General features: G+C 50.5%; 2 protein-coding genes across 4 annotated transcripts; both read right to left on the bottom strand.

Annotated features, from left to right (window-relative positions):
* Window positions 1-678: 678 nt before the first annotated feature.
* Window positions 679-6,511, bottom strand: LOC128748351 (histone acetyltransferase KAT5). The gene is made up of 16 exons (XM_053847033.1): window positions 6,417-6,511; window positions 6,272-6,338; window positions 5,417-5,485; window positions 5,197-5,333; window positions 4,631-4,693; window positions 4,405-4,557; window positions 3,450-3,623; window positions 3,282-3,362; window positions 2,676-2,732; window positions 2,350-2,598; window positions 2,202-2,291; window positions 1,902-2,042; window positions 1,738-1,831; window positions 1,509-1,668; window positions 1,363-1,444; window positions 679-1,280 (listed from the first exon to the last, which is right to left on the bottom strand). The coding sequence occupies exons 1-16, from the start codon at window positions 6,435-6,437 to the stop codon at window positions 1,146-1,148; spliced, it is 1,773 nt and encodes a 590-aa protein (XP_053703008.1). The 5' UTR covers window positions 6,438-6,511; the 3' UTR covers window positions 679-1,145.
* Window positions 6,512-6,833: 322 nt separating this feature from the next.
* On the bottom strand, window positions 6,834-12,409 carry abcg4a (ATP-binding cassette, sub-family G (WHITE), member 4a). 3 transcript variants are annotated; one of them, XM_053847978.1, is made up of 16 exons: window positions 11,779-12,408; window positions 11,291-11,510; window positions 10,929-11,166; window positions 10,718-10,835; window positions 10,519-10,651; window positions 10,398-10,448; window positions 10,181-10,326; window positions 9,961-10,084; window positions 9,771-9,885; window positions 9,556-9,695; window positions 9,380-9,478; window positions 9,139-9,307; window positions 8,967-9,067; window positions 8,655-8,813; window positions 8,469-8,587; window positions 6,834-8,328 (listed from the first exon to the last, which is right to left on the bottom strand). In XM_053847978.1, exons 2-16 carry the CDS (start codon window positions 11,345-11,347, stop codon window positions 8,103-8,105), a joined length of 1,995 nt encoding a protein of 664 aa, XP_053703953.1. In that variant the 5' UTR covers window positions 11,348-11,510; window positions 11,779-12,408; the 3' UTR covers window positions 6,834-8,102. The 3 variants fall into 3 exon arrangements, with proteins under 3 accessions (XP_053703953.1, XP_053703951.1, XP_053703952.1); XM_053847976.1 differs by having other exon boundaries at window positions 9,771-10,084; window positions 11,779-12,409; XM_053847977.1 differs by lacking the exon at window positions 11,291-11,510 and having other exon boundaries at window positions 9,771-10,084.
* Between the last annotated feature and the right edge of the window lie 528 nt (window positions 12,410-12,937).

Raw genomic sequence — 12,937 nt, 5'->3', positions numbered from 1 at the left:
CCCCTCATTCTCCTCCATTCATCTCATGGTGGGCACCCCCCCACACACACACACAACACCCCTCCCCTCTTATAACCCGGAAAAAAAAATCAATTTCAGGTAAAAAAAAAAAATGTAAATCTGGTGAGGGCGCGTCACGTGACAATCATGGCGTCCGATGCACGTTCGCAAGGCTGCAGAAGTGAGAAAAAAAACGGTTGCGTCTCCGCCCACTTGGGTCACGTGACTCGGCCTGACAGCGGAACACTCGCGCGTCTTGATGTTTCAGTGAGCGGTGGAAAGCTGCATCACCGAGGTGCACGCGACCGCACAAGCCCAGACCTCAGGGGGGCGCTACAGCTCCACCACAGTCCTGAGGATCAGCTGGTGGCTTGAAGAGACCAGCAAGAGGAATGCGCGCATCACAAACATGTCCACAACCAGAGGACAAAGGAGCCCTCTCTCTCAGACCCCCTGCAGGGACAAGGTACTGACCCCCCCCCCCCCCCCCCCAGCTACTTCAATACCCCACCATCTGGCCCTGCCAGTTATTAGAGAGGGAGGGGTCAGTGGGCGGGGTCGAATCAGGGGTCTGCTGAGGAGTGATAAAGAGACTCAGCTGGACCAGACTCCACTCTGAACCGTCGATGGTCTCAGTACCTGGAGTAACCTACTCGAGTCACTCTCATATTACACAGTTAACAGATCCATTTATTAAAAAAAAAAAGTCCCAAAAGCAGATCAGCCCACAGACGGACCCGTCTCTGTAGATATACAGGTCAGAGCCTGAACAGCCCACAGAGACACAGGCATCCACTCAGCAGCTCCCTGAGACCCAGGTCTGGTATTGACTTCAGCTGTGCACCAGGACGGTGGGACCAAGCCCACAAACCCAAAGGAAACCAACACAAGCACAGAAGAACAGTTCAGGTCTGAACCTGACCTCAGTCCAGGTGAGAACCAAGAAAACCAGAGGTGACTCTCACTCTTTTATTCTCAAGTCAGGACCACGTCTCCACGAACACCAGTCCTCAGACAGACGCAGTTCCAGTCTTCGACAGTAGGGGGGTGTGTGGCAAAGTTAAATAAACGTTACATTTGTACAAGAAAAAAAAGTTCCTCTGATGGACTCTGATCCAGTCAGCCTCCAGTGGAGGAGCTGCGGTCTACCACTTGCCCCTCTTGCTCCAGTCCTTGGGCGTGAAGTGGAGACACTTGGGGTCGATGCGCAGGTGTCTCTTGTGCATGGCTCGTTCGTGTCCGTCCACGATGTCCTCAGACAGAGTCAGGATGTACTGACCCTGAACAGACAAGCGTCAGACTCATGACCTGTGACTCAGTAGCCCCACTGTGGAGACCAGGTCCAGCTGGACAGCACCTCACCTTGTAGTAGTTGATGAGGTTGAGGTACTGCAGTGTGGAGATCACGTCCTCCTTCTTCACGCTGGTGATCTCGCTGATCTCACTGTAGAGAGGAGAACCCAGTCAGAGGGGCAGCACGACACCGGACCTCCAGGCTGAGCACTTACTTGATGGTGATCTGGGGTCGCTCTCCATTATCCGGTTTCAGGTCCATGAGGATTTCCAGAATGGTCTGGGACCAATATGACCGATACGACAGCAGACCCAGGTCGGACAGCGGCTTCTCTGGAGTTCCTGTTTTCCCCTCCACTTTGGAAAGTTCGTAACCTGAAGTGGCATCAGACCAAAGGTCAGAGGGCAACTGAGGACACTTTCACAGCTTCACTCAGGACTTACTGAACTCGATGAGCAGCTTTCCGTACCCCCTCCTCTGGTACGGGGGCAGTGTGAGGATACAGGCCACGTTGTAGTCCTCTGTCGACTCTTTTTCCTGGACACAAACGGACCATCAGCTCACAGGCCGACAACCTCCACCGTCCCTGGTCCGCGTCAAAGGTTACCTTGGAGAAGTAGCCCACGATGTGGAAGCCCTTGGAGTCGTACTCCGTCATCACGTAGAAGAGGAACGGGTCGGTGTCGTAGTACAGGGTCTTGTGGTCCAGGAAACACTTGGCTAATAAACACAGGTTCTGGGAGTAATTCTGGAAAACAGCAGCAACCACCATCAACCTCACAGCTTTCAACCTCATCATCAAGGTCAGCTGACTCGGGGCAAAATCATGGTCACATTAGCAACTAGCTTTGTTGTCAGCCCTTCACATTCCCACTACTCTCTGACCCTTTGTGGCGGCAGAGCTGACCTTGTTCTTCCTGCCGTCGATCTCAAAGAAGGAGATGGTTCCTTTGCGGTATATCTCATTCCCGGGTGGATGTCTGAGGTTGCATTTCGTCTGTAAGCAGAGGGAGTGGTCAGAGGGAGCGGACCGGAGGGGTCAGGGGTCACCGTACCAGGTGTCGCTGCAGGCACTTGAGACTCTTCAGGTACTTCAGGCAGAACTCGCAGAGGTAGAGGATGGGCAGGGCGGTCAGCTCCTGGGGGTACGGTGAGAAGTACCAGGGCTTCAGCCGGTGCCGACCTAACTCGATGCACTCGATGTTTTTCATTCGGGTCACGATGTCATCATGGCTGCGGTCCGACACCAGGCTGCCGGTCATGCGCGGCGCGGACGGGATTCCGTCTGAACTGTCCTGAGAATCCTGCAGGACGGCAGCATGACAGGGACTCAGGGGCCAAACTGGACCCGGCACAGAAGAAGAGGAAAATTGAGACTGACCTCTGGTGGTGGCAAAAAGACATTGGCGCCATCGGTAAACTGCAAGACCTTCAACATCTGGAGAGAGAGCGAGACAGGTAGTGTGACCTCTGCGACCTCTTCTCACAGACACTTTTCTTTCTCATTTTTCACAGAATGTCTCCACTGGTTGTCAAGCAATCTCATCCATTGAGTGACGAAGAGCGCCACCACGCTGTCACATTGCTTAGTGCTATGTGTAGATGACGCCACTCAACCAGTGACTGGGAGAAACTGCATTCAATTTCCTTCTCTGTGGCGACGCCGACATTCGCCCAACAGCACCCCCTTGCGTTTAGAACGCAGCCTGCAGCTCATGTGTGCGCTGAAACAGGAATTATTCCAACCATTTTTAAAATACTTTTCAGCTTTAACAAGACTTAATACCAGGTCCTCAAGCCTACAGCTGATTGGTTGTTCATAAAGACTAAGACTACTGTGTCTACTGTCAGGCTGCTGAGTGAGTAGTATTTCAAAGTACTCACAGCCCAAAATTGGCTCTGAACAGTGATGATATTTGTGAGAAAAAAACTTCAACAAATCAACAGTCACCAGCAGCACAAGAGTAAGAAGTCTGACTCCAAGTACCTCATCAGCGACTCCACAGTTAGCTTTCCTCTTCCTGCCGGGCTGAGACGGAACCAGACGCCGTGATGTGCCATTTTGCTGCTGCAACAGGAGGAAAGAGTGAGACGACCCAGAGGAGCAGCAGTTGAAATAAATGGCGGCTGGGGCCGGGAACGGACTGGTACTCACCGTAGGGGTGATGGACGAGAGCGGGTCCAGTTCGTCTCGGGTCTTGAAGGTGTTGTTCTCTCGGGCGGCCGGAAACACAGACGCCTGAGAAGCTTCGGCAGAGCTGGGCAGTGAAGGAACCGGGGGGGCGGGAGGAACCTGGGTCGCCACCGGAACCGTCTCTATTTTCCTCTTCTGCAGTGAACAGACCCGATTAGAAGGCCAGCTCGAACCAGAGAGTCACCTGAGACTAAGTCAGACCCAAAGCTTCAGCAGAACCTGCCTCAGCTGCCGTGACTTAACTCCTGGTTCTTTTGAGGCAGAGAAACAATGCGGTGGACCTAGTTAATGCCAGCACGGATGTTGGGGTGAGCACCAAACAAATGACCCAGACTCCTCATGAACAGCTGCCAGAGGTTCATGTTAGGCTCTGAAAACAAACCTTTCCGCTAGTAACCAAACTCAATGGTAAAAATGGGTTCAGTCCTCCTTGGTCCGTGCAAGCATGATCATGTGACACGGGTGAGTCGGGTAGGAATTTATTTTGTGCGGAACACAAATCTTCGAAGACCAGGTCCGACTCACGACCAAGTCCAGGATCACATCTGACTGGAGGTCATGTGACTGAATGGTATCAGTCGACTGGTCACATGATTGCTGAGGTCAGGCCCGTTTGAAAATGATTAAAGGTCCAATCTTGCACATCGTCTGATGAACTCATGGAGTGGCACTAAGCTAAGTTTGGACGCCCGGTCCAGCCCGCAGCTGGGACCAGAGCAGACGTGCTTTTGTTTTTCTGTAATAGAGAGAGCAGTTTGGGGCGCAGCTCGTAGGAGCTGCTGCAGGAATCTCAGCAGCAGTTTTGGGCTTCAGCAGATCAGAACATCAACAAGTGTAAAGACATGAGCAGCAGACTTGTGGAGAGAAGAGCAGACGTCAGCACAGCATGAGATCAGAACACACATGAGTCCAGTACCTTGATAGACTTGAAGAGGAAATGTGGCTTTACATGATCACTGCCTACATCTGACAAACTTTTGGGGGCGACCTGCACGATGGGGTCGTCTTTCTGTTTTGTATCTTGGATGTTAATGTCAGGTTTTCCGTGCAGGTCAGCGAGAGCCGACAGCTACATGAACACAAGACTCGGGTTAACACCAGGAGGAAACAAGCTCAGACAGTGGAGGCGGGTCAAGCTGTACCGGTGCGGGCAGGGTTTTGCCTCTGGAGGGTGCTGTGGCAGATTGTAGGTCTAGACTCTTCCTCTGAATCGAACAGAAAGGAAGAGAGGGAAGCAAGTTTGGGTTAGAAGTGGGCCGCATCCTCACGCATCAACATCAAAACAATCAACAGTCTACAGTCACAATTGCAGCGTCAGGCCCACGTCTCAGAACCACACCTGGGGATCTCTATTTTAAACGCCCCTCACCAATTGACTTTGATGAAGTTTTGACGCAAAACTACAGCGTGTTTTCTTCCAGCCTCACACCTTCTGAAGGGCAGACTCAGTTGTAGAGACTCAGCTGCGGCTCATCTAGAATCATTGTCAGAGTTCCTGGAGCAGCCTGGTTAAACAGTCCTCCGAGTGCAAGTTCAGAAGAAGAGCAACCACGATTGTTGCACAAAAAGCAAGTGACTTTAAAGACAAGTCAATTACACGCCTCTATTTTAAACTCAACATCCGCAGCGACATAGGTGCTGAAGGTTGGCAGGTACAAACATTCACTGCATTGTCAACTCAACTCTGTTGTACTGTGTCAACACTCACCACTTCACGCTCTGGTGACCCAGGTCGTGAGCCAGGAAGTCCATTCTTGGTCGGGGTTTTAGCTTCCTTCTTGGGAAACTGAAGCTTCTTCATGTCAAGCCGATCCGCGGTGACCCACTCGTCCAGACGCTTGTTGACTGGAGAGGAACACCAATATAGCCACACACAAGTCAGCGGCTACAGCAGAATCACAATGGATTGGAACCAGGCAGCTACTCACAGTCAATGTAGTGAACATAGTAGAGTTTTCTGGATGACACTTCTTTTACACTCAGGATTTCGGCCAACGCTGTAAGACAAGGTTGAGCATCACATTGGTGCTGACTGCCACATGTAACACCAGTAACAAAATTAATATGGATCAATATCCAACCATCTAACATGGATTGAGTAAAGAGAATGAGACTACAAGAAAGTTTGAAACACCATGCTGTTTGACTAAATATCAGAGGCAAACTACTGACTTGGTCATAACCTCAACAGCAATGATGATGACTGAAATGTCTGTCACTTGTGTTGCATCCCAGTTGACAGTCAATATACAATACAATGTTTACTTCAGAAGTGTTCTGTAATTTCATAATAGTTGTATATTCTGTTAAATAAAGACGGGATAATTCAAATAAAAGCCTGTAACACAAACGGGACGAAAAACAAATCAAAGTCAAATCGACCCATTACAGTTACAAGATAAAATCCTCATCAGAAACTGTTTAAACGGTCTTATAATAACAACGCATGACAGCCTTTGAGGTGATGGAACAATGGAGTAAGTCTTCGCTGTGGCAAGATGCCTCTGAGTTCCTTCACTTTTACTCACAATGAAACGGTGTGAAAGCGCCGACATGAGGAGCCCCGGTTTGTTTACAACAATGCTCTCGGTGTGTACGCGACACCTCGTTGTCACGAATACGTTCACTTGCTGGACACAGAACCTGGTGTTTGTTGGCAACCAGCGTTTGCATGGTGCTTTAATGTGTCTCTTTTGTCAGTTCATTGTCAATGTAATTTCAAAAACAACAGGCCGGAGCGTTGACAACAGTTAGCATCTTTAGCCAAATCGGAAAACACTTACGCCATTCATCCTCGTGTTCCTGGTTCTTACGAAGAACTGGGAGGCGACAGCCCTCAACAATCTCAACCTAAAAGAAATTAAATGTTTACTTCCATTACTTATAATCAATAACAGCTTAATTTAATAAAAACACATCCGAACCTACCGATGATGCGCTGTCCGCCATTTTGGTTATCTGAGGGGGCAGGAGCGGGGTGTTGTGGGAAAATGCCGGTCCCCAAAGACTCACCAGACGTCAAGATGAAGATCGGCGAGCACATCGAGCGAAGGACAAAACCAACGGGATCATAAACCGTGCACGAAGAAAAGAATTTCCGAATAATCGAGATTTATCCAACCGAGCAAATACAACTTAAACAGTTCTAAGTTGTATGAATAAGCGCAGTCTTTCAGCGACACAGAGCTTGTGAAGCATCTTCATCCACATCCCTTCCTCGTTCTGATGCTGAGCAGCAGACCGGAAGAGGTCGAACCCACGGCCCAAGAGTCGCTGCGGAACCGTACGTGATCCATCAGATCGGACGTATAAGGCGAATTTCTGTCTCAATGGGGACCAGATCTACACTGTTTGAAAAGTTTTATTGTAAAAAAGAAATAAAAATTATACAGACTATATCTACCATGTACATATGTATTCGTATATTACTGAATATTGAAATCTCTGTACAGGCAGGTTCGGGGTTAAATATAGAAAAGCATTCTGATCCTTTTTTTTAAAACCATAAAACATCCTCCATCTTCTTTGGTAACTTGATCCCTTCATCAGTCACAGCACTATGATGCCATTATTACTATAGTTCCCATCAGCAGCAGCAGCATAACTACCATCGTCATCAGTCCTGGGAGAAAGAAAAAAACACATGCAACATTCTGTTGCGCTTTTTCCTAATACTTCCAAGGCGGCACTTGTCACAGAGCGGTTATACAATAAATAATACTGGTCATAAATACTGAAGGTGCAAATGTACATTTGTTTACAGCGTCACACATCGACTGTACAGTTGTTGGTTAAATACTCAAGTTGGATTAAGAAGGAACATTCACATCTAGAGTCCATTGCGGCATCAGACATTCTGCTTTCTTGCGGTGTGTGTGAGTTGGGCCCAGCAAACACTGTGTCATGTCACAGGGACGTCGGGTGTCGGATGCATGGTGACTTGGTGTGTCTGCTAGCTCATCCTTCACATTTCATTGACATAGATTCCGGTCACATGACCTGACTGCAGTGTGAAATGACCAACCGGCTTTGAGATGGATTTTGGACAATAGTAAACATGCAAAACGTGCAAAATGGTTTTTCGATGTGACAAAGTTCGGAAGTGTTGCGGCGCTCATGCAGGTGCCGAGTGTCCGGATTGACATCAGCTGAGAACCGAGTCACCACAGGTCATATTGAAGATGAAGTGACGCAGTGAACAGTGAGTCTGGAGCTTAGCATGGACGCAGACGAGGACCACAAGTGCAAATGCTGACATTCTGACATTCTAGGTGAGGAGCAGTTCTAGAGGCACAAGGACTTCCCATTTCAGGACTCGAGTCAGTCAGTAAGGGGCCCATAGAGACTTGAATATTGACGCTGGATGGACGTACTGTGCTGCGTAGATGAACAGCTCTTTTCTCGGCTGCAGGTGAGAAAGAGGTTCTGATGGGTTGCAGTTCACGTCCCACGTCGGAGTAAACATGCACTCAGTGACAAAGTCAGGCTTTTTTCACACTCAAGCACTCAGTGACTTGAACAGAGAGAGATGACCTGGACAATAGGACACGATGGTTGAAGAGTGGCTTTGATGACCGTCGCAGCACCACCTCCTGGTCCGGATCTGATGACGTGTTAGCGCTCTGATTTGACTTTATAGCGGAGGACCAAGTAGGTGGCCAGTCTGAGGATCAGGAAAAAGACGCCCAGCACCATGAAGTCCACATAGAGCTTTGCATCCTCCACGTCGAGCATCTGCAGGACCTCCTCCGGCTTCTGGAACTTGCAGGCCTGCGCCGGACACTCCAGCTCTGAGCGGTTCATCCCATAGATGGAGAGGATCACACCTTCAAACCCGTACCTGCAAGATGAGATCCCCATCAAAAGGATTTACAAACTTGACAGGAGCGTTGCAGGAAGTCTGTCAGCTTTACCACACACAAGATCAGCTAGGTCATATGGGAGAGCACAAAGAGATGCTCTGTCCTGCCGTGATAGTACCTGACATAGGAGACGTAGGAGCTCCACTGGAGGTATTTGGGGATGGTGTCGAAGTTCACGAAGAAACCAGAGAAGAGGAGCACTGGTATGGCTGTGACCGGACCCACGAAAGTTGCCACCTGAGGAACATTGTCAGTACGAGTTGTATGATGCTGAGGTTCATCACGAAACTGGTGTTCTCCCCACCTGGAGGGATGTTGACGCAGCTCCGATCAACAGACCCAAAGACTGTGCCACCAGGGCGGTGGACGTGGACAAGGCCACGAAGAGAAGGTAGCGGCCAGCTTCAGGAGGCTGCTCAGTCATCCAGTACACAATGCTGCAGTACATTATGGGACAGATCACCTGTTGGATGGAGTTTGATTCAGGCATTAGATACTTCTCTGTGTAGTCACCTCAGTCATTGAAGATGATTGTCTCAAGAACGTTTGCAGTGCAGGTGTTCATGCAGAATTTGACTGTTGGCTCTTGCGGCTGGAGTCAGAATAAGAGACTGACCTGGAATGGAATGTCGGCCATGGTCTTGGCAAGGTAGTAGGCCTTCAGGCTGTACCAGTAGTTGAGGTGTTCCCTCACAAACACTGACATCTCTAGAGGAACTGAAGCAGAACAACAGGATCAGTGAAGGTCTACAGGACCTCAGAGAGCAGGGTTAGGACTCGACTCTTACAGGTGAGGACGGTTGGCATCAAGGCCGCAAACATGAGGAACAGCATGGAGAAGAAGAGGAAGCCAGTGTTGTTGAATACTCTGCTGGCATCATTTCCAATCTTCAGATACAACAAGCCGATCAGCACGCCGATGGACAGGTGGGACATGACCCTGAGGTGTGTCAGAACCTTCACAGCACATAGGAGAAGCACATCAGAGAATGTTGGAGGTGTTCTGGAAAGAACATGAGACTCATGTACCGTGTCCCTGCAGATGGTCACGAAGGTTCTCTTGAAGAGGATGCAGAACTGCGTGAAGGTACTAGTGGCAAAACTGTGTTTCTCCAGAGTCCCAGTGTCCTGAAACACATGTCGGGAACATTGATCACCAACCTTTGTTGCGTCCATGGAAAACCAGTGATGAACACTTGACTCACGCTGTGGCAAGTGGAGTTGCAGGAGGTGTCGCTTTTGTCTTGGGAGTTCTTCTTCCCTTCTTCACAGCACAGTCCCCCCTGCACTGCCTCGAACAGGACTGGGTTCAGGTCGCCGTACTCCCCCGATGCCACCTCGATGACTGCAGGGACAGAAGCAACACTGAGTCACGAGAAGTGGCTGGGGATGTCACTTGGTAATGCCAGGAGACACTTGCTGAAGTCTGCAGGATTGTGGTACGTGGGACAGTGCAGACCGAGGTTCTTCAAGTATGGGATGAGGTTTGGAACCGTCCCCTTGTAGATGCACTGACCCTGGCTCAGGATATAGAGCTGGAGGATGAAATCCAGCAGGTCACTCAGCCTTGTGACATTTTTGAGGGTTAACAGCAGCAACAGAGGACTTACCTTGTCAAACATCTCAAAGAGTTTCGCACTGGGTTGATGGATCGTGCAGATTATGGTTCGACCACCTTGAGCCAAGGACTTCATTAGTGAGACCACCTGGAAGCAGGAGGCGCTGTCCAGACCACTGGAAAGTGATGGACACACTTCATTTCATGAAACTGAGGTGGGTTCTCCAGAGATTTCCTGAGGTGACGCTACCGTCTAACCATTGACATCATACCTGGTGGGCTCATCAAAGAACATAACAGGAGGGTTGTTGACCAGCTCCAGAGCGATGGCGAGTCTCTTACACTGACCACCAGAGAGAGAGATGGTCCGTGTGTGAGCACAGTCCAACAGACCCAGTGCAGTCAGGATCTCATCCACCTGCACACACACACGGTTTCTGTTTTGTGCCACGTTGGTCAGAACCACAAAATAGTTAAGTCCAGACTGACCAGCTCCTTCTTGACCTGCATGCTCTCATTCAGTTTCAGATTTGCAGAAACCTGCAGGAGAAAGAGATGCCGGTGAAGCGGAGGTAGAACACGAGCAGAACATCCACCTCAAGGATCTCACCATCATGGCCTCCCTGGTGGTCAGATGAGGCAGCAGCATGTCGTCTTGCATAATGTAGCAGGACATTTTTCTGAAGGTCCTTAAGTCCCGCGCTCGGCCATTGACGAGGATCTGGCCCTTCATTCCCGTCTCCCTGTTCTCAGACAGAAGACACATGGACCAACCGTGTTCTGATGGTCAGCTGTGCTTGCAGTCTAACCTGTAACCTGCCAGAATGTTCATCAAGGTTGACTTCCCAGCTCCAGAGGGGCCCATTATGCCGATCAGTTCCCTGTTGTTGAATCTTCCGGAGAGACACTTGAGGAGAGCCTTGTAGCCTGGCAGAGATGAAGACCATGGTTTAACCTCCCCTGACAAAACCAGTCAGTTTTTTGGAGCCACTGAAGATGTGAGTCGGAGTGTGTATTTACCTCTCTTCCTCCACCACGGCCCCTCCCTAACAGTGTAGGACAGCTGGGTGAACTCCAGGTCCACAGCTGAGCGGCGAGGAAGGTGTGAGAACCTCTGAGCTTCACTGATGTGGTTCTCCACCTTCTTCAAGTGTGTGAGCAGCGGCGCCTCCTGCTGGGCTCCGCTGTGGACTTTAGTCTCCTCCATTGGAATACTAACAGAGCCGGAGTCAAGCGTCTTCTCAGCCATGATGAAGAGCTGAAGGAGGAGCACAGGTATAAATCATGACCTTCAGCATCATGACCTGGAGCATCACAGGATCCAAGGGGCACTTCTCTCACTCCTGAGACTCCAAACACTTCCCCCTGTTCTTCACGCTCACCTCCTCCTTCTCTGAGGCCCGACTGCCTTCCATCAACTTCAGAACACCACCAATCATGTCCGACCACCACAAGCATGCTGTCACCTCCTTCTCTCATCAGTCCAGCCAGCCGGGTTCCTCTACTCCTTCTCCCCCCACTCCTCACACAAACTGCACTGGCCTCACCTCCGCCTGTCTTACACGCGCCTGTTCTGGAAGCTCCCACAGTTGTGTTCTCCATCTGAGGGCGAGGACGGAGGAGGTGAAGTAGATGGACCTCGTTTTGTATCGATCTCGGGTCCATTAGTGAATTTCCATTACCAATCTCTTTCTTAGCTCAGTAAAAACCCTGCTGGACTGTAATGGACTTTCAAGCCTTCACGTTCATGTGCAGTACAGAATCCAGGTCACGTGACCACAGCTATGGAACTGTAGTTTGATCAAACATAATGAGAGATGGCACTGGAGTCGGAATGGCGGGCGTCCCACCACCAACAGAGTCTCCTCACCTGAGAGCAACAGTGCCCAGTCCCGGGGTCCCCTCGGTCTCAGATCCTGGGCTGTGGCACTCGCAGGGATAAACTGTGAATCATGGAGATCAGACGAGCGTGGCAGGACTCAGACGCGGCTCTAGTGGGGTCTCCTGGGGTGCGGCGCCGCACATCGTCCCGCATCCACAGCAGAGTCCTCAGATCAGTAGCATGTGTCCGGCCTCAAACTCTCCGCGTCCCAAAAGCCCATAAGCAGGTCCCGGTCCGGTCCCGCACTGGATTACTGGCCGCTCATCGTTAGCTGAAATTCTGTCAGTCACATACTCAGAAGCCTCAGCAGCATCATCATCATCATCCTCAGCAGCAGCAGCATCAGCAGCAGCTGCTCGCCGGTTGGTGTGTGAGTCTGATCTGGAGTCAGGGCGTAGCTGACGAGATGCCTGTGGAGGGACCGGACTCGCTGCCGGGCCGGGCGGCTTTTCCTTTTGCAGGGGACGTGAGTCACCGTGACACAGCACTCACGATATGTTTTATCGCTGATGTCACGACGGCGTTTGGCATCTTCGTGTCAGAGTCAAAAGTGGGAAAAGTGGCGTGTGGAATGTAAACAGACGCCGCACGTCGCCTTTAAGAGGTGCGCATGCGCGGAGGCTGCCGCCGGTGCTGCAGTGTCCGGGTTATTTTCAGGATGAGAAAATATCAGGGTTACTAAAGTTCAGGTGCCATTGAAGAGACGTGGTGGACCAGTAGCTCGTCCATAAACATTTGACGTCATCTGTGATACTTCCACACACATGAGTGAGAACTTCCACTCTCTTGGTGTCATTTTACAGATGAAATTTGCGGGGATTGGTGACATCAGCGTTAGGAGATGGGACCAACTTGGAGTCTAAGCTGAGATGACGAGAAGACCTCTGAGACTGACGCGACTGGAGTCACTTCGGCAGAGACGTTCGTGCCAATGTAGCCGAGGTGCTTGCAAACCTGAGGTCTTTTTTTGGATCTGGTGTTAATCATCAACATTGGTTTACCATGGTGAGGAAGCTGTTGTTTGCCCAGCTGAACACACCCGGGTCTGTCCCAGTCCAGCACCGGTATAAGACCCGACGAGCAGCAGCCGAGCAGCACTCACCATGATGCTGCTCTGTGTGGTCCTGCTGCTGCTCCTCAGCCCAGG

This window comes from Synchiropus splendidus, chromosome 17 (genome assembly GCF_027744825.2).
Source record: "Synchiropus splendidus isolate RoL2022-P1 chromosome 17, RoL_Sspl_1.0, whole genome shotgun sequence".
Taxonomy (NCBI): Eukaryota; Metazoa; Chordata; class Actinopteri; order Syngnathiformes; family Callionymidae; genus Synchiropus; species Synchiropus splendidus.
The sequence above is the reverse complement of the archived record's forward strand: the minus strand, read 5'-3'. Positions and strand labels throughout refer to the sequence as shown.

Excerpts from the sequence above, each read along its gene's own strand:
- LOC128748351 (XM_053847033.1), bottom strand. The coding sequence starts at position 6,437 with ATGGCGGACAGCGCATCATCG. Across the intron at positions 4,558-4,630 it reads GCAAAACCCTGCCCGCACCG|CTGTCGGCTCTCGCTGACCT; the intron begins GTACAGCTTGAC and ends GTGTTCATGTAG. Across the intron at positions 1,281-1,362 it reads ACCTCATCAACTACTACAAG|GGTCAGTACATCCTGACTCT; the intron begins GTGAGGTGCTGT and ends TTGTCTGTTCAG.
- abcg4a (XM_053847976.1), bottom strand. The coding sequence starts at position 11,347 with ATGATTGGTGGTGTTCTGAAGTTGATGGAAGGCAGTCGGGCCTCAGAG. Across the intron at positions 10,449-10,518 it reads CCACCAGGGAGGCCATGATG|GTTTCTGCAAATCTGAAACT; the intron begins GTGAGATCCTTG and ends TTTCTCCTGCAG. Across the intron at positions 8,329-8,468 it reads TCCTACGTCTCCTATGTCAG|GTACGGGTTTGAAGGTGTGA; the intron begins GTACTATCACGG and ends CTCATCTTGCAG.